General features: G+C 40.2%; 1 protein-coding gene across 1 annotated transcript; it reads left to right on the forward strand.

Annotated features, from left to right (window-relative positions):
- Positions 1-5681: 5681 nt before the first annotated feature.
- LOC111254781 (uncharacterized) lies at positions 5682-14562 on the forward strand. The gene is made up of 3 exons (XM_022815988.2): positions 5682-7012; positions 13450-13673; positions 13878-14562. The coding sequence occupies exons 1-3, from the start codon at positions 6457-6459 to the stop codon at positions 14136-14138; spliced, it is 1041 nt and encodes a 346-aa protein (XP_022671723.1). The 5' UTR covers positions 5682-6456; the 3' UTR covers positions 14139-14562.
- Positions 14563-20987: the final 6425 nt, after the last annotated feature.

Here is a 20987-nt window from a genome sequence, read left to right on the forward strand (position 1 = left end):
AGATAGATTTTGAAAGATACTTTTTCTACCCTTTCGTTTTACTCGCTATCAGCTTATTATGTTGGTAAGTTGATGTAGCTTCTGATTAAAAACTGCGGTAGTACTGTCTTCAGAAATATCAGAACTTACACCTGTCGAGTAAGTTTCACAGGAAGTTTTCGAACAAAGATAAACATGACAAAACAATTATCTTCAACTCCCGTTTGCTAATATCTATTCTTTTTGACTTCCGTATTTTCGATCAAGAACTTCGTTCTTCCAGAAAGCTCCTGCCATAGCAATCTAACGAATGACAGCGAATGAAACTCGTATCACAGAAGAGGCTCATTCCACTCCTACATGCCTGAAATTTAACTTGTCAAGTCGACGACGTTGCTAAGTCTCCAAAAACATATTTAGGTGCCTTGCGAGAGCCCTAGTTTTTAGCCTAATTTTTTTCTATAGGTTGATGTCTGTATAAAAGGCCAATCAAGAACACTTGGGCCCTAGCATCATTCAACCTGTAACTTTCGACTTGATCTTGTTAACTAAACAACTGTGTCTCTTTGAAAAGCAATTAAGCCTAACCTAGCTCTCTCTAGGCTCTCTTGCTTCAAATACATATGTATGTCGGGAATGCCTATAGCTAAAGAAACAAGCAGCGATAGACCTAGGGATCTCTAGTTTAAGCCCACCATCGGTGTACGCTATACAACAAGCAAATGACAAACGATTTACGAGTAAGAATGCCCTGAAGTCCTAATCAATCACATCAAATGACATAATTTTTAACGGCAGCTTTATTTTTGCTTATTTGTCTTAGGATTCAGCATAGCCTACATTCAATTTTTCCAATGCCCAACATTACCAATCATAACCTTCGGCACTGATAAACTACAGTGAAGAACGGGGCTAGATACTTATTCAAAGTTTACCATACCGCTAGACTATTGGCACCAGTGCACTAACGTTATTTACCGTTTTCTATCAAATTGAGCAGACCTAAAAATAGTCTCACATATGGCTATACCACACCTACCTGCGAAGTCACATGCTGTGGCATGGCTTTTCTAAAGGCTGGAAAGAACAAGCGGATATATTAGGATACGAAGCGCTACCACGATAGTGGGCAGCTAATAATATGGACCCGATTGAGGCGCCGCAGCAGACCCCACTTATAAGAAGGAGAAACGGTGACGGCATCCCGCTCACAGGAGTAACTCATGAGTTCATGATTTGTTCTTTCCGTCGGCATCCGAGTCACAATCTAATCGCGAGTTGTCTGTTACTCGCATTAAGGGTAACCCTCATCGGAGGGTGCCAGAATAGCTTGTTTAGGCTAAGGCCAACTTTCTAGATCTAAGCAGAGCTAGAACACCGCCCTCCAACCTAAGCCCGTAGTTGTGGAGGCTGCACCAGTAGGACCGCCTTAACATGCCCGACAGGGAACAGGCAGAGATGCGCAAACTGTTGGCTCGTATAGGCATCGAAGACTCTTACACACGCATACAAACCGACATAAGCCCGCGTTTTTGTACTGCAGTCAGTCAAACAGTTGAGACGGTAGCACCAGAACGGTACGAGAATGCTTCGTCGCTCAACAAGCACTTTGAGCGTTCGCTGGCTGCGCAGCCGATTTCCTCGCTAGTCATTGAGCATGGTTCTACAACTCCAGGCTTCTACCCAATATTGTCCTCTGGGCCTGGCATAATTGAAAAAGCAGAATAAGCGAAAGATTTGGACGAGTTTGGTCCGAAACGACACGGCCCTCGAAAGATTGCTTGAACCCATCATTCCCACTTTCGCTGCAAAGAATCGAAAGCGAAGACCACGAGGATACACCATCAGACGCCCGAGAAGATGCCGAACTTTATCGATGGCGAACGAAAAGAAACTATAAAGTAACAATTGCCAGGCCAAATGACAAAAAGCAACGACCCTCCGGGGCGACGGGGAAATAGGAATGTACTATATCGTTCATAGATGAAGCGGCTCGACACGTAGCGCTTGGATATCGCTGCTCGGCTTGACAGACTGAGTCAGTGACTACAAATTATACCGTACCAACTAGCCTGGTAGAGGCTGAGGGTGGCTTGACGGCAATCAAGATCTAGTATACACGTAGGAATGTATGATGAGTTTCTCTGGCAAAGAGGGCTAGCTTTCGGTAAGCACCAAACGTTGATTGTATGTATGGCCCTAAAAGAACGACTTAGAGTAATACATATGCGTATTTGTAAGAGATCTAAGATGTATCGAAAAAAACCAATTCGACATTTTTTTATTTCATACTTTTGGCCCCCTTTGCTCCGATTTGCTTTAATGCAGCGGGTGCAGATACCACGACAGCTAATGCTATGTGCACGTGGATCAGATCAGCTTTAATAGAAAGCTGATCTAATAGAGAGTTTCACCAACTATCAGCGATGCTTTTCTGGGGACCTTCATTTGAAAGGTCAGATATTGGTTTGTATCGATTTCCGACAGTGGCGCCCCCTAATAGCAAGAAATCTCATAGCATTAGCTCAAGTGCCAGGAGAACCAGCTTTCCAACGAAACAGGAAGGAACAGGTAAGCTTATGTCTGAATCCGAACTATAATATACCGTGTCGTCCATCTATTATATACCCACTTCCAATGATCAAAGCTAATCGGGCTGCACAACGGATGACCCATTGCTATATGGTTTGTAAATCTTCGTATTAAACTATCTAGCATGTGTAGACGAGAATTCCTTTTCCAGGTCTCTTTGTTGCTATAGGATATCTCAGCGACGAGAAGATGCTGAGCTAAAACATCCATACCAATCATATTTCGTGATCAGATTCTAATACGCTTTGCTACTCATCTTGCGCAGAGAAGTCACTGGATTTCTGACTGGTATAGACTGACAACTAGGCGTCTCCCCACGCATAGTAACGCGTCTCGCTAAATGCTGAAAGAAATGCGTTCTCAATTAAAATTGTAATTAATCTGTTCGTAAAATACGTGAACACGCTTGCATCAAATGATTCGTTAGTTTTCCGATCGATAGCACTTAACCTGCATCCTAGGTAAGGTTAGGTTATACTTTCGATCTTCCCCACTAATTCTGTATAGCCTGCGTAACCTCCTACTTGCTTCTTCGTTCATATGTTTTTAATATGCATATCATCTAAACCCGTCTGTATAGCTCTCCTCCGATCAGGTAGCTGTCAACGAGCTCAGACATACTGATTCTTTTAGACACAATCGTTGCTGTTATATCTATTTGGCATTTCCTGACCGTGATATTTGCTTCGCGCTAATAGCCGGAGTCTTATCATTAGTACTGTTTCCGCAGAAGTGGGAAATCAAAGCTGCTGTGGGTTTTATAAGACAGGAATTAGAGAAATTCAAGAAGAGGGTACAAATCCACTTCGGTAATTTTTCTTCAAACTCTGCTCTTTATGCACGCCCTTGTGCAACTCGCGCCACCATATGCATCGGTAATTTACTGGCCTCTCACTAACTTTCTCTATGCGTAAGTCTGCTCACTTGGCGACATGGCTTCCATAAAGGGCAACAGATCCGCATCGATGTTTACTCTTCCTCAGAAAAAAAGTCCGGTAGAGATCAGCCGAACCGTGTTTTAGCCAGTAGCGTAAAATGTCCTTTTGCGACAGGACGCTAATTCCAAGAACAAATTTAACCCTTCATTTCTATAATAGTGCAGGGCCAAATTAGGCAGGTTTCAGTGTAATCACCAGCTCATTTTGTAACGATAGCTGCCTAAGTAAATTAATCGCTTTACTCATAGTTTGAGTTAGCTTCATTAGTGCCGTAAGCGACCTATACGAACCGCTTCCCTGTCTGGACAATTCTATCCTAACGAAGCCTCAACACGTTCCGGGCGTACACACCTCGCCCTCCACTGTAGTACTAACCGTAAACGTACTATCCGACAAAATGTCGCCGATGATCATAATATAAGTTGAGCAATTATTATTATACGCTTTGTAATAATTTTTACTGAGCGAGCATCGTATGGCCACGGGCGACGACTGCTTCATAGGCTAGCTATCGTTTTAGCCTATGAAGCAGTCGTCACCTTCAAAAAAATTGCCTTCAATCGGCCGATGTATGGCAACTGACGGTCAATCGACGTCGGAGAGCTAAGGATCTGAAAACTGTGAAGTTCAATCGGTTCCAAACGCTGATCACAACCTGTTTTGACATAGTAAATATACTAGACAAATAAATGCGATAGTTCGTACATAACAGTGATGCTGAGCGGTGGGAGCACAGATTACGTTTGTCCAACAGTCAGTCATATCGCACTAACTTAGTATGCAGCTAATGGTAACGTATTAGCCCACCAAACTTAAGGATAAACGGGGCAGTCTAGATTCAAAATCAAGCTAAAACACTTCATTTCGTTATCTAGAGCAATTCGAGTAAAAATTCGAAAGGTTTATTTTTTGGAACTAGGTATATGCCTACAAATTCATGTTGTTAGCACGAAGTCTTTTGTCACCTCGATCCGACGATTACGCGTCTCGATCCAGCTCATTGACGATTGACGAATGAAATTACCTTATACAATTATTCGTTGCTCCCCACTTGAACCAGATAATTTGTTCAATTATTTCGACTGCAGCTGCTGAAAGCAAGTCTTCAAAAAAGAAAAAAAAACAATAAAACGCGCATTTGTGTGATTTCTGCTCCGATCCGCATAAATGTCAGAAATAGTTATGCTTTTCAATCAGCAGAAAAACTATGAACGAAAAGATACGCCGACATCCAAGCACAAACCGCATGAGGATGAGCGGCCGCAAAAAAGACCGCGATACCATTCACGTTATGCGTGTCGGTCTTGAATATATCTGTTGGTACTGGAAGTTGATTTCCAGTTCGTTGATGAGCTCGTATTGTAGCCAACACTTTCTTCAGCCAAGCTGCTTGAAGAAAAGGAACCCCTCTGGAATTTATCGGCCACGACGCCAGCGTTTCCGATCATTTTGTATGTCTTTGGTTTCCGACATTTGGTTGTATGGGGCCCTCGAGTCCTAAATACACCGCCGTCTACACGTCTTTCTCCCTGAGCTCAATCCTGTCGTTATTTTAGGTTATCTTAAATTGCTTACCCAGCATCATATATATATATATATATATATATATATATATATATATATATATATATATAATACTAACCCGGTAACATCTGTGTTAATCTTAGGCTTCTTCGTGGGTAAGTTTGACATGCAGTGACATCACGGTATCACGGAGTTGTCCACAATTCCGCTTTGCCCATAAATCAAACAAGCACAAATGTTAATGAACAATCTAATAATATCGTTGATTAACTTGAGGAGTGTTGTTTGAAGATACTTGGTTGTCAGCGGTACAGCTCTCTTGCCTAGCCTCATCGTTGCCGTAGAGTCTGTACTAATTATATAGATCTACTATTGACAAACGCCGGGTCAGCATTAGCAATTAAGAAAGTCGAGCTCTATGAAGATATTCACTTATTTGTTGTGCATACAGTTTGTCCTCTAGGGACATCGAATGGAACATGACGCGAAGTCGATAGCGCTCGTTCAATTGCCTTAGTGTCCATCCTTTGTCGCCGGTATAACGTCGCCTGTTGATGGGTTGACGCACGGAGGGCGGAGCTTCGACAGAAGCTCCGCCCACCAAGCCATGGCGGCACCTCTGTCAGGCGCGAAGATGTCGACGCGCTTGTTAACTAGCGCCGCAGCCACAGGTGCCAGTTGAGGAGATACGCTGTTCCCTCCGGTCCGGCAGCAGCGGGCCTATGAAAAACAACCGAACCACGTTATAGACCTTCGACTGGCCCAATACAACTGGTGCCAGATACAACTAAGCGCCGAAGTATAGCGGAAGACAACTCGGCCTAATACGAGAAGGATCTGTGTTCTCCACAGGAACAATAACAAAAAAAACTGTTTGGATACTGCGGAACTGAGGTACCGGAAGGACGGAGAACAGACAAGTTACGCTTAGTATTAACTTTACTTCTTCGTGGTTGCTACTAATGTGAGAAATTGTGCAACAGACGATCGAGTTAAAAAGTAATGTCACGTAACTTATAAAAAACACAACTACACTTGTTGATCCAGGTTAGCAAATGTCCTGCGATTACAGACAAAATCGAACAGTGTGAGCATGTACACTCTATCTGGACCTGCAAAGTGCTGAAGCGCATGGAGTAGTGAATATTAAACGATGATTTAAAGTGTACCAAGCCATAGCCGATGCAAATGTTGGTTCCATCGATTTCGATATTGTGCCGTGAACTGGGTTTTAGTTTCAAGCTCGACGCGAAACATTCGAGCGAAATAAGTGCAATTTAAATTTAGATGAAACTGCAGAACGTAGGTTGGAGTCATATGATTAACGAGAGTCTGAATTAATCTGGCTAAAACTCTCACCCTCCATTGCGAAACGCAACACAAAGTTACTGTGACCACATCGAATAGTTCCGTTTCGGCCATAATGGATCTAAGTTGTTCGACAGTGAATAAGGAGGACTCAAAATCCCCTTCACCTAGAAGTCCACCCCCAAAAGAAATCTCCGAACGTGAAACATCGTCCGAGGAACGACCATCTGGAAAGCTAAAAAGCATCTTCTCAGTGGATTCTATTTTGGCCCGTAAGTCCGAGTCATCACCAATTGAGTGCACGCTAAACAACCTCGACCCTCCAAGATCCAGTTCTCCACTGTCTGCCCGCTCAGGCCATTCTCACCCTCCCTCTTCGCCCGAGATTCATGTCGACGATGACGGTGATGATCTCAGCAGTACACCGAGCCCTGCACCGACACCTCCAACCTCTAATCCCTTCCTAGCTACTCATGTTTACCCATTACTGCCAGGCGTGTCGGGTCTGCATAACGTACAAGCCCTGGCCGGCCTCCCTTCGACAATGTGCGCAGGGGTTAGTGGCATGCCGAACGTGACGTCTGTCGGCGCTACCGCACTACTTCCAACGGCAACACAGAGTCTCAGCGCGGGCTGGATTACCTCGCCATTCGCCAGTCAACTGCTGACAGGTATCGTGCAAGTGATTCGTGCAGTGATAATGTGTTTGCTTATTAAAGTTGTGCCGGTAATGGCGTGTTTATCTGCTAATCTTGAGAGACATGTGATGGTGGTAGTGTGGGTTCGAGCCCAATCATGGACACATCTTGTTTTCTTTCTGGGAGCCAGCCATCTAATGGAACGTCTAATGCCGGTACTAGGCATGAAACGCAAAACACTTGCATAGCAAACTTAGGGTAATATGGGTTCGGAGGTAAACAAGTCACCGCATTTCGCGCTGTGAGAGGCCAGATATTTCAAACAATGGTTTCCACGAAGCAATCCGCTTAACGGTAGCTTTATGCGTAAGACTCGAAACACTTAGTTGACGCGCGCTAGTATGAAAAGGCCTGTTTCATATCGTACTTATGATGTATGCACGGGTTACCGGTCCGGAAGCATTACTTTCTTACCGATTGTAGTAGGCTTTAGTAAATAACTAGATCAATTTCCAGGGTTCAAAGCAATCCCTCCAGGTTTTTCACAGGCCAAATATCCAAGCCATCCTTTGGGCTAACCACGAACCGAGCGCTATAAACCAGCAAGCAAATTTCAACGCCTATAGAACAAGTGCTCCCTTTTCTGTCCATATTAATGGAAAATCGGCACTAGACAAGCACATGAAGACACTATGACAAGCAGCCTTAAGTAACCATTTCGTGCCAATATCAGCAGTGTTCAGCGCTATCCTTTGAACATACTGAATTAGTTAATGAAGTGTCTATGAGAAAAGAAGTCTCCTTCTAATTCGCGAAACGTTCACGTAAAAAACGGCGTGATACCTCTTTGTTGCAGCAACTGGCTCCAACCTAGAGGCCAACAGAACGTTTTGCGGATTGGTGCTACCTTAAGCGGCTTTTGTTCAAACCAGGTGTACATAAAATGACACTTTCGAAGCTGAGACTTATGAGCTGGCATTAGTTACTTGTTTTTCTTCAATGTATATTTGGCTTAGCTAGGGTAAAGTAAAGGTAAACTAGGGTAAGAGCGTTACAATAACTTGAACAAGAGACTGCAAATATTTGTTGATATCACAGGTACTGAATGTGTACCGTAATCGGGAATGTATCTATCTCCTGCAAACGTATCTTTTTTGAACAACTATCCGATCACAGAAGTTCCTTGTATCAGTACCACGTCTCAATTATTAGATGGTTACTCTAAGATTTCGACGACTGAGCTAAAGGTAACGGTGATTTGTGACGCCGAAACACAGTTCAACCTCCCTATATTTCGAAGAGTAAACTTCAACTTAGCTGTTACTTAGCAGCTGAGAGGGCATCCTAGACACTAATTTAGCTACAGACGTTGACAAAAATTAGCCAACTCTCAGAACCTGATCTAGCATGATGATAGCATCAAAACAGATCACTGTTAACAATTGTAATGAAACTTATCATTCAGTGCTGTGTCCGTCATCCGTATAAATCAGACGGTGCTGTACATTGTCTGCTGCGTATTAAGTCACGCACTTTTGAACAGACAAATAAATAGATAAAGGCATCACATACTAAAAAGATGACTCGCTGTAGAAATTCTCAAACAAAAATCATTCGAAAATCAAATCAAAAATGCCAGCTAACCCCTATCCTACTGTAAAATATTAGACAAGCCCCTGTATAGGCAGTAGATTAAACATTCTAGGAAGCCACTTTTGCCAGATCAAATACACATAAGAATCAGAAAACTAAATAAATAGATAAACTAAATGGGAAAAGAAAAACCTCTGAGCGGTATCGGTTTATCGTGGACGACTTCTAAATACTGCCAAGCTCCGATTTCTACAAAATTATTAAGCGTTATTACACGCTTTATCAAGGAAGAGTGAGTTACTTGTTAACATAATTTTGCCCGTCACATGATTGATTCCAAAGCGACTTCAGCACGATGTGACCACATTATTGCGTCCATACTCAACATGAGAGAGCCTGTCTAAGTGCGGCAATCGGATAAAAATAGTACGTTGTTCAATTATAGCCTAAACATACTCAGGCTCGTATAAGTTTATAACGAGAAATCACCTGGCTCTGTGTGCAGATATCATAGATTACTGTGTGCTAATTTAGCTATGATATTATACTCATTTCTTGAGGCCCTGTTTCTGTTAACTGCGTCAATTTGAAGCTTTGAAATAAACAATTATCCATTGAGCCAGAACTCAATTTTGACATAAAGGAAAAACTGTAATTGTAGTTAATGAACTATACCGCGCACGCGCAGAGAATATCTTCTTGAGATGAGGAACGGAGGAAATCGATCGTACAATCGCTCTCGATACTGATCTGAAAAATCAGCTGTTGTACAAATGTGCTCAACACATATGTGTCTAAACACACAATACGTTTAGCTGTTTTGACTAGTTAAAACAAGAACGTATGAGGATAAACTACGTTAAGCTGTAGCTATTTTCATTGCTTTTTCATAGGAACTTCCATACTATGCCTAATCAATAATGTAGGACAACAAGGCCGACACCTACGGTAAACAGACGGTCTAGAAATCTTCATCAGGTATCATGCACACATACGAGACTAACGAATATCGTTGCTTTTCGCTCTAGTCCCTTTCGGGCAAAGTCAATGTAACGGGCGTATCCTCAATTCTGCTCGATTTTCCTACAGTTTAATAGTTTCACCATATTGTCCTACAATGCATTTATGACAGAATTAAGGGCTGTTCACGCTAATCTATACCCGCATCTCCTTTATAAACAACGCCGTTAAGTAAGCTGGCCAGCCAGCCAGCCAGCCAGCTTATCGTTTCCTGCAGATACAGGAGAGATTCGTGAAAAAAACTTGCAAAAATAAGAAGCTTTATTATGGACTTGTGGCTGTCGGCGTTGCCATCGGCCCATCCGAGTACAGTTCAGTCCACTGTTCCTAGTATTTCATAACGCGCAACGCCTATTGATAATGACAGACCTATAATGCGGTACTTACAGTACCAGGCGGCGAGCGTATTTTGCCGCTGGTGAGTTTTCCGAATCATCATCGAAAGGTAGCAATAACTGGTCTAAAAGAGCGAGATAACGAGGCCAATCAACCTGTCGGAACGTGGATCGGTCGGCCGGTCCTTCGTTCGACTCGATTGACAGTAGAGTCCACAATGCACAACTGTTACACCGAAGGAATAGAGAAGCCAGGGGGAGGCCAAGGGGAGTGTTGAAAGAAGGTCTTCGGGGATGGGCCAGCAATAAAACGAAGCGACATGGCGGGAAGCGAGACAACTTTGTAAAAATACGCTATAGAAATGATTGTTAGACAAGGCTGGTCGGCCACTCCTACTGCTGATTTTGCTACTGCCGTTGATCATGCGGCCAAACTATCTATTCCATTACACCTACATATCTACTTACATACGCCGATGATACGTTACTGAACCAGCGTAAGGTTGTAAATGGTAATTGGGCAATGAATGCCGACGGCATCGGCGAACACGGCCGGGAGACCTGAGACGGTCGACGCCGTTTGGCGATTGTCGACGTACTGCTAAATGGCACCCAAAATAACTGTATATGTCTATATGTAGTGCCATATAATGTTGAACATATTGTTTCGATCTACTCCCGTTCGAATCTTCCTTACTCTTGCTTCGTAAAAGGTCAAACTGAATGTTCAGTGTGACAGAGGTTTCTTTTTATACAGTTCGTGAAAACGATTCTTCGATTCAGCCGGTTTGACGAACGTACTCTCCGATTATAGTTCTAAGTTCCGAATCGAATTGCAGTACTGCTAGTTAGCCTTATAATAAAATGGGTTAGAGAGAGCACATGTATCGTCACCTTTACACTAGAGGCAAGCCCCATGAGATGACCTCAAGCACCTATATGCACTGGTGATCCGTATGCGCAGTGCGTAATAAAAATTATTTACTCCATTTCTTGTAATTGATCTTCAGCATTCAATCAAATTACCAGTACTCTGCTCATACACCTTCAGTATGTTAATTGGTCGCCGAAGATTGGCCAATAAAAAAAAAGTCCATTGATCAGCTTTTATTTTTTGTCTATTTCGTTAGCACCCCGACGAAGCCATTAATCAACTGATGAAGTATCTGTGGTCGAGATGCTGCGCTTGTGAACCTAGTGGAAAGACTTCATCACAACGTAAATAAAGGTTAGAATAAGGCTCGAAAGTAAATTCAGGCCTTACATGAGTTCTAACGGGCTCTTATGTAGATATTGCTGGAAGTATAATCTAAACCACCAGACGAACATATCGCAAAGAAAACCTTCCATTTGCGCAGCTCGAACGAAGACTGACCACGCCGTGCGAGAATTCACCCAGCCTCAATTTAACAAGAAAAAAACGTTATCTCTCAGGGGTGTCCGCGGTCGTCATAGGACAGCTGTAATGATTCTCTAATATAAATTCTTCATATTAACTAATAGCAACTTTTAACCGCCATTTATTCTTGGGTCTTCCAAACGCTCTTCACTTTTCGCCACAGCACACCCACACAGTATCAGGCAAAAAATTGCATCCTGGAACCTAATGACGGCATCGACACATTGAACTGTGCATAAAAAAAAACTTCACGAATAACTATGGTAATTTTTTTAATACTTTAAGCATAAATTTCATTATATTTAAAAAAAAAATGTATAAATTCAGATAAGATAATAGCGAACAAAGAGCTTTATCGCCAAATTTATAATTTTTTTTTGTAATTTTGCTAAAAAATTTAATGATTTTAATTTTTTAAAAATTTTATAACTAATGAAAACTTCTTGCGGCGCCCGTATTTCACCACCAGGGAGATGCTTAGGGGTTCCGTTTAAAAATGACGCAAACCCCTATAAATGACGCGAACCGAGGATGTTTTGTAGGCAAGAACCATTAATACAGAGAATAAAAAAAGCTCACTTAAACAATATGTTTCTTTATTAACTTGAGACGCTGTGGCAAATTGCTAGCAGAATCGTTTGGTTTTTGAGAGTAAAGAAAGTTTCCGTGATGGGCAAGCTGCACTTTCCACTATCCTTACGAGATGATTGTTAATAGAAGTAAACTACACTAAATTTCCCTTAATCTTCTCGCTTGAAAAGATTAAACGTCTTTTAATGAATGATAGTTAGGAACGGATATACTTAGGGTTGCTAGGTTTCTATGCTAACGACAAGAAATTATACAATACATTATAGAAAAATATGTATTTATAATTGAAAAAAGTTAGTGTGAAGTCACGACGATGGCGCGAAGACGGTTCTCCAAAAAAAAAGTTATGTCAAGTTAATATAAGGTTACGAAAACGTCAATTTCACTAGTGAAAAATATCGCCTGCGTCAATAACAGATGGTCCTTGAGGTTCTCGAAGAGCCTGAAACCCGATTTTTAAATAGTCAAATGCTACCGAAACTACTGGTTCGTATAGCCTCCGATGAAATAGTGTTTTCACTTAGGCCATTTATATAAAGCAAATGACTTTTTAATCAATACAATGTATGATAAAAATTATACTCTATGCACAGAAACGCAGTTTCGTCAAAGCTGAACTTTTTGCAAAAAATTCAATATAATAAAGATCAAGTTACCTTATACTGTAATTATGGTACTATTATAGCGTTGGTACAGTTTTTTTTTTTTTTTTTTTTTATATTTACATCTCGGTTAACTTGATGTTTTTGTTACGATAAAAAGTGGTCAACTTATAATTCGTTTTGGAGAAACGTAGCCCTAGTGTTTTCAATACCCTTCGCGATATCAATGCCATTTCGGCACTCATTAAAAAAATGTCGTGTTTCACGCAACGATGCTCCTTCTCATACATACAGCGGAACATGCAGGACCTCTGCAAGTGAAAATTTGCGAGCTTTCCAAAAGTATAACCATCATTATAAGTAATTACTAAGTTGTCTCACTGTGTGTCGTAATTTATTTCATAAAAATGCCTGCACCGGCGTCAAGCACGTCCGTAAAGAGAAGTGATCACTAGTGACGCTCCAGTCTTTTCCTTCCGAAGAATTTCTACAATCTTGAAAATAAATCAAGAATTATCTGTCTTGTTTGCATTGAACATTCAGACGCTATTCACGTGTGATCTGACAAGCGAGGTACGAGCAAACTGGATAATGCAACCATGACCTCAGAGATAAGAAAGAGTCAATCCTGCATAGGAAACAGAAACCTCCCTTAAATACCTTAGAGAATTCAAACAATATTTGTTCGGATATACAAAATATCCGTGACAAAGTTTAACATACATAGATCCTTCTTATCTGTTGACATAAAATTAAATGCGCTAACAGAGGTCAGTTTTTATGAACGCATAGGAAAATACACATATAGATATGGGTATCCTGATATTCGAAAATTTGCTTTCTAATAGGACCATAAATAAGCATCAAGAGATAAATAAACGTAGTCTTGAGTTGGCAACCCGACTAAGCAACAGATCACCATTTTTTCAGGTAGCGCTGTGCTCAATCAGTTGCGATTGCAGGCATTTAGCCAAGGCGGTCCAACAGGACCTGTTCGTTGTCAACTTCGTCGGCACAAATCCAACCGAAAACCTCGTACTCCATTTACAACGCAACAACTTTTAACGCTGGAGAGGAAGTTTCGCGCCAAGCAATACCTGTCTATCGCGGAACGAGCAGAGTTTGCTAATGAACTTAAATTGACAGAAACCCAGGTATATATCCGCAATACGAGACACTGATACGTTCATTCACTTTGCCATACGTACATACAGGGTGCGTCAGAAGTTCGGAGTCTACTGTTAGGGGACCTTTGCTCTGTTCTGTGGACACCCGCAGTACGTTGTACTGAATACAGCATCTTCGTAATTTTAACTCACTATGCGAGAGCAGCAGTCAAATTTTCGTCTTATTTCCAGGTAAAGATCTGGTTCCAAAATCGACGTGCCAAAGAAAAACGCCTCAAAGAGGCCGAGGACGAAAAGAGACGGATGTCCCTCAGGCAGCAAGCACCCCAAGGAGCGCAACATTTAGCTGAACAGTTACTACCATTGACGTTGCAACTTCAAGGTTCTACAACACCGCATTCGAACACAGCCAGTCCTAATTTGCCGAACAATTTCGCCCAGTGGAGCACCTCTTCCCTCCTTCCAAAGGAGGAGAAACCTACTGTATCATAGATAGATGATAAACACAAATCAAGCAACTAGGGTAAAGTAGTTGGGATTTGATTTTAGCCTATTTATCTCGTAAAGTAAGCTTGTGCATCTAAGAAACACCTGCAACCTCCACAAAAAGCACCAAACACCTGTACGTTGCACGGATCACAAAAAACATTGAAGCTGGGCTCATTGTTAACCGGCATATTTTTTTTTTGTAAATTATCCTTAGACGTAAATTGGTTTGCTCCGAACTTATCTTTGCTTCTGTTGGGCAAAGCGCACACGATTAATATTAACTTGTATGCAATAACATCGATTCATGTGTACCCCATATATTTGATTTACGCATGACGTTTTTGAATTCGGAGGATAGATACCGTCCTGAGGTATGCTAGGGATATATGGTTAATGGATTATCGTGCTTTCACCATAATATATATATATACACATATCACTGTTAACCGAGGCCTGTACCGTAAATTTTTGCTAATACAACGTAGGCCGAGGTTGAGGAGCTTTACCACCAGTTGCCGTATTCATTGAACCACTGCGATCAGCGCCACAACTTCAACTGAATCACATCCAATGTAAAATACCTATGGTTAGAACCTGAGTTAATTAAACGATGGGCCATTAATCAGTACTTGATATTCACATCTACGACATAGACGTACAATCACATTGAAGTCGAATACATGAATCTTTTTGTACGGTTAGTGACAAGAACTCGAAATATAGAGACCTATTACGCGTATTATAATGGCCGCATCATTTGTGAATAGCTAATCACGATGGATATAGTCGTCATCAAATAAAAAAACTTTCCGTGATGCACTCGGTTCTTACGTTGCATATTCACATTAATGTTCCAAAAATCACCGACATCGATATGTTGTTAAAAGCTTCGATGGGTGACAAAAGTCTGGGGCTGGCTTACGAATGTGATTTCGTGAAAACGCAACACACGCCTTCTTTCGTCGTCGGTTGGAAACAATGATACATATAATCTCCGACTAAAATTCGATAGAGCTGGCGTAGTACGTGTCTAGATTTTTAAAACTGTCCTGTGAATCCCGCGCATAGTCAAACACAATGAATAGAAAGATAGGGTGCCACTTAAGCTACCCGCATTAGGCCTATTAATTTGGTTTTCGTGTCCATTGAGGCGTACGCGGAGTAAATAAATGGCGGACCATTTATTGAGTCTTGTCTACATAGAGGCGTAACTGAGTTGTGTGATTACGAAAATAGATGAGCTTCCAGTATACTCGATATCTCTCATCATTACCTGGATGACAGGTTTTTAACGCATGCTGGTAGGCTGGAGAAAATTAGTAAACAAACATATGGAACTTGTGAAACACATGTAGGTACAGCCTGTAAAACACATGTAGGTACAGCCTTGTAAAATACAGGCTGTACCTACATGTGTGTAAAAGGCAATATAAGCTGGACTAAAATATCTATTTGAGTATATGGAGGTGTTATTATAGGATATCAATAGCTTTGTTGTTGTTGTTGCTATTGTTGTTGTAAAGTGATCTTCTCTCCACGTTATAGTGAAGAGTTCAAAAAGCTGAAATGCAGCTTAAAATTTAAAAAAATACAGATATTTGAAGTTAATATTCATACCTGTTTGAAGGGAACACTGTCCTGAAGGCATATAGGTCTGCAGTTTTATTACCTTGGGTTTGCTCCAATAAATTTCTGGTGAAAGAAATAGGTTATAATTTTGTGTTAAAACGTGCTCCCCTATGTCGACACCATAGTAAGTTCTGATCTGTGTTTAATTTTAACATGTTTTTTTTTATTTCTCCAATCTATTTAAAGGCGATAACAGTAAAAGAATTAGCTAAGCCTCGGCTGCCACGCAATGGCAACAACTTGTCCGAAAAATAGATTTATGCATTTGGGTTGACCAACGATTGGATGAAGATGGTACACGTCGGAAATTGCGAATATTTTTGAGCTAGATTAGCTAAAACGTGTTCTTCTCTGATAACTTATAATTAGCTCTTTTACTGATAGCTTTCTACAAGAAAAGGAGAAGTCTAGTTGAGGCCTCATGGACGGAAATATCTGCAGTAATGCAAAGTTTTCAAATCATTGTTTATCAATAATGTCTTGTAGTGTTGGATCAATTAGGCGTTACAAAAAAGATATAAGCATTCTCAACTTAACTACAAACTTACCGTCTCTACATAATATTCAGTAATTGCCAAAAACCGTCCAGCCCGCTGTCACTCTTCCCGTGTGCTGAATGATCTGTCTTCTACTCAGGACTATTGTCTTGTTCGTTATTTGCTACTTATTACATCTACATGTTGCGTAACACATAAATCAACCAGCAAGCCTGTCAAATTCAATTATATTCAGAATTTTTCGGATGAAGACGGTTAATTGATTTTTCTAAGTCAATACGAGCTTGCCTCTATATGCGTAGAACCATTAATTGAGGACAATCGAACCGCGTTTACTTTTCATTAGAGTTGAACCATTGCTTGCACATTACATATTTATAGCGAAAAAAACTTGAACAAGCATGAAAGAGATTCATTAAAAGTAACGTTTGGTGTACTATATATACAGGAACACTGCATATTAGGGGCATAAAAATATACCTACGAATTAAGCCCTTACATACATTATGCCTGTTTCACATATTTCACCTGACATGAGTAGGCTAGGAAGACGAAAATAGTCGATCTTTCGTGATTTTATTTTGCAACGACCAAGTTATGCTTCCACCCGATAAACCTGTAATATCTGATCAATATTACACGTACACCTCTGATAGAAATTCAGTATGGCCGTAATACGAAAAAAAACGATTATCACATTTAATCAATAAGTTCATTTTAGTGTAACGGAATAATTAATTACCTATATAGTAAAACTAATAGGGCACAAACATTAATTTTTGTCAAAATTAAAGCTAATCATTATTTAGGTTTTGGCTCCCTTTTTCTAGGGGTGGAGGTGAGAAACGGGCTTATCGATCGGCAAACCTATACACCGATTGTTGGAAATAACCGTGAATTAAGTTCTGGTCATAGCCTCACCGTTGCGTAGTAAAGTAAAAAGCTTAGATGTTTTTGCCGAACGTACCGATATTATTTTTAAGGTGGCTTAGGGTATTTCGTCATAAGCACACGCCTGGCTAGCTCATGGGCATTGTTACAGGATTAAAAAAAATATTGCTGTATTTGTCTTTCATCGAAGGATATTCTATAAGTTCTCCTTGGGTATTAATTTCCACTTCTTCTGTTGTTCCTTCCATATCAAGTGAAAGCAAATCCTCCGGTTCGGCTACAGAAACAAAGAACATCTTGAAGTTTTGGAATTAACAAAGAAGAATATTAGACTTCCCTAAAAAGGCACAATCAATGCATAGTTCGTATCACAATCAAGATTTTCAGGTTTCGTAAACGTGTGTATAAGGGCATTTCTTCCTGCTTGCAAACTTCTTGTATATGCTGAACAGCGTACTTGAGTTAAATACAATATGCAACACCATATTGCCGTTGCATTCAATTATTTAATAATTAGTGTGCTATTATCGAATACGGAGATAAAATGCATGATTGAAGGAATTTCTAGGCTCCTTTTTGTCTAAAAAATAGTGTATATTTAGAACTAGAATCAATGATGAATTCACTGGACTGACCCCGGATGGTCCTACTGAATGGTCCTACGTGTTGTTTTCCTAGGTGAGCTAACCTCGAGATCCGACTGTGTTACGCTAGACATCGCCGATTAGAGCGCAGAAAATCTAGAATAGAACATCTTAGGGCTTGCTGACCACATATGGCATACTAACTGATCTTATCAAGCGATATCTAAAACCAAACGGTGAAAACAGAGTATAGGAAACAGAGTATAGGAGGAGTCTAAATGAAAAGGTGCTGGAACCTTTCAACACATGGGGGTCAGTTGAATGTCACGCGATGATCGAGAATTGAAAACTTAGGGAAGCAAAGCATGGTCAAGGAGAGCACAGTAATAAATGCGCATAGGCAGCAAAGCCATTTACACCTCTGTATGCTGAGACCTGTATCCTGCGGAAAGGCAATTGCAATTTGTCTCCAGTTCAGGGACTCTATTTTCCATAATCTATGCAAAAACTCGTCGTGAAGCGTAAGCAACAACAGAGTTATGAAGAATGCAGAGGCACGCTCGATAAAGAGAATCAGCTAAAGACATGTAGCATCTCTAGGGATTGCCAATCTTCTTTAGTGTAGCAGTACGAAACGGCTATACGAATAAACTCCGGTGCTATGATAGGTCACGCAAGTGTTTTGCCTCGAAAACGACCGTACTCTATATCGTGGCAACATTCACTAAAAGAAATATTCGACTCTGATGATGGAATTAAGGCTTACGTGTGCCTCCTATGAATATTAAGCCTCAAACAGGATTTTTTCTGCGGAATGTAACCGCTGTAGCTCGGGAAGTCTGATATCGAATTGGTTAAAAAAAAGTACATACATTGTACATAAGAAAGACATATCAATATTAAGAATCACTGTTAACACTTAGCTATTGAATTTTATGTATAATGAAGTACCCTAACGAGAATGGCTTACATATGTCGTTCGTCATTTATCTCTTAGTAAAAGGAGGCTGCATGTTAATAATTTGATTGCCCGGAGACGTGACTAGACAAGTATGCTGAATAAATATACACAAAATAAAAATACCCGTAATTTATCCGTTATCAGCTTCTAGCAGACATCGTCCTTTTGATAACTAATATGATTCTTGGAATATGAGTCACTACTTTTGTTGATATAAAGCATTATAAGGATTTTTAACAATGGAATAAGCCAGGAAAACGTTTGCTAAACCGAACTTATTAAATTCAGAAATGATCTCTTCGACCCCTCGCCAACAGCAGGCATACTCTCGGTTTCCGTGCAATAGGGGTGTAGCAATTTCTAGAAGCGTTTACCAAATTGAATTATGTATGACTAATGAATGGTGTAAGAGCTTGAAGGTAACTGTGTGTATTACATCATTGCACATTACCTCAGCATTGTACGACATCCCGAATGAAGAACTGTAGTAGTACCGCTGTATAAAGGTACATGTATGCCGCCTTTTTTTCTATGAAACTCTTTAAACAAGAACATGCCAATGGATTTAATCGAAGTGTGACTTTTGTTTCACACTGCCAGCTTCTCAGTTCGTATCACACATTTCAACCGGAAGATACTTAAATTTTAAAACGGGTTATATCTTTCGTAAAATTCCTGCTTCATCTGACAAAGGTAAATGACAACCCCCGAGTATGTTTTATGGCATTTTCACAATTCAAAACATGTTTTGCAGGATTTGGCTATTCTTTAGGTTGTGCGTTTTCATGACGAAGCATACCGGACTGATATAACAGCTTATTAAAAACGTCAGTAGCTTACTGTTTTTCAACCAATCCTTACGCCTTTGTTGAAGACCAACGATGTCTCCGGCTCATTTGCTGCTGGACCCCAATGTGAATAGGCAAGAACCGACAGAAGCTGGAAACGTGTGCTCCTATATGATTTAGGTTATACGATATAGAAGCATTAGTTGACCCACAAGTGCTTCACAAACAATTTGACACATCTAAAGTGGGCCAAAATTCGATCGGCTGTTTGCTGTAGCATGCATGCGTTCATCCTCTGCTCTTGGCATCGAAAGGAAACCAGTATTTTCTAGAACACAATTAAACATTTGTTATGGTGGAAAACAACACGTGCTTTCCGTATTTTGAGCGAAAATAAACTATATTGCAATCTCTTCGACTTCAAAAGACTCGTCCATATTAAAAAACTTCCTTTTTGTCTAAAATTGACGATTTGTGTTCAAGGAAACCGGAAGATCTTCCTCTGTAGAGTTTAAATCTTAAACTAGAGAATTAATGAGAAATGGCCTTGAAGTTCATTTTTATAGCCCTGGACTTTTAAGGCAGAAATCAACGGCCGTTTTGAAGCAGAACATTCTGATTGTCAACTAGGTCTGTTACCTAGATAAGTTCAAACAATTAGTCTTCTTTATGTTTTTCGCTCTTTCGATCGTTTTAAACTTTTACATTTTGCGACTTTTAGTCTCCTATTAGCTCAAAAATGAATTCCACTATAATTTTGTGTATGTAGCACATTTAATCGACACTTTCACGACTTTATACCTATTACTATCGCTCAAGTCTCCCACTACCTGTGAATATGCGTTTCGCCCTTTATATGCACCTATATCGCTTCAGGTACGGTTCCTATTTAAATGTTGTTTGCGAACTGAAGAGTAAACATTTTAAACATGACTAGTGAGTAGTTTAGGCTAAACTGTAATCGTGGTAAATAGTGATTATATAGAATAAGACCAACCGGAATAACACTTCTAGCACATGCAAAAATATTTCCTTAAAATATTTAGCCTTGTTTAGACACAATTTTAAAAACAATTCAAAGAGAAGTTCCCACTTGGGGTGAGTATTCTGTATATATAAATACACTATTCTTACACAAAAGTTCCTTCATCTACGTTACAGTTTATGAATAATCGGATCTATTGTTTAGATGGCACATACGACATAAAAGTGGTTCGGTTTAGTTTTGACGATATTGGCAAAACTGTTCTTGATTATATATCTGATTTAATCAAATTATTGGAGCTCATATGGATATTTCAATTTTAACATAACTTCGTAACTTCGAATGATTACTCTATGACACTATGGGAACAATTCTATCTAACCCAATGCAATCTAGTTTGATTGCATTAGCAAGGTTCGATAAGAAAAAAAACTATAAAAGTTTGCTTTAATGGTAAAGTCAGTCATGTTAAGGCTATAAAAGTTTGCTTTAATGGTAAAGTCAGTCATGTTAAGGC

Source organism: Varroa destructor, unplaced genomic scaffold, assembly GCF_002443255.2.
Source record: "Varroa destructor unplaced genomic scaffold, Vdes_3.0 BEIS01000007.1, whole genome shotgun sequence".
Classification (NCBI taxonomy): domain Eukaryota; kingdom Metazoa; phylum Arthropoda; class Arachnida; order Mesostigmata; family Varroidae; genus Varroa; species Varroa destructor.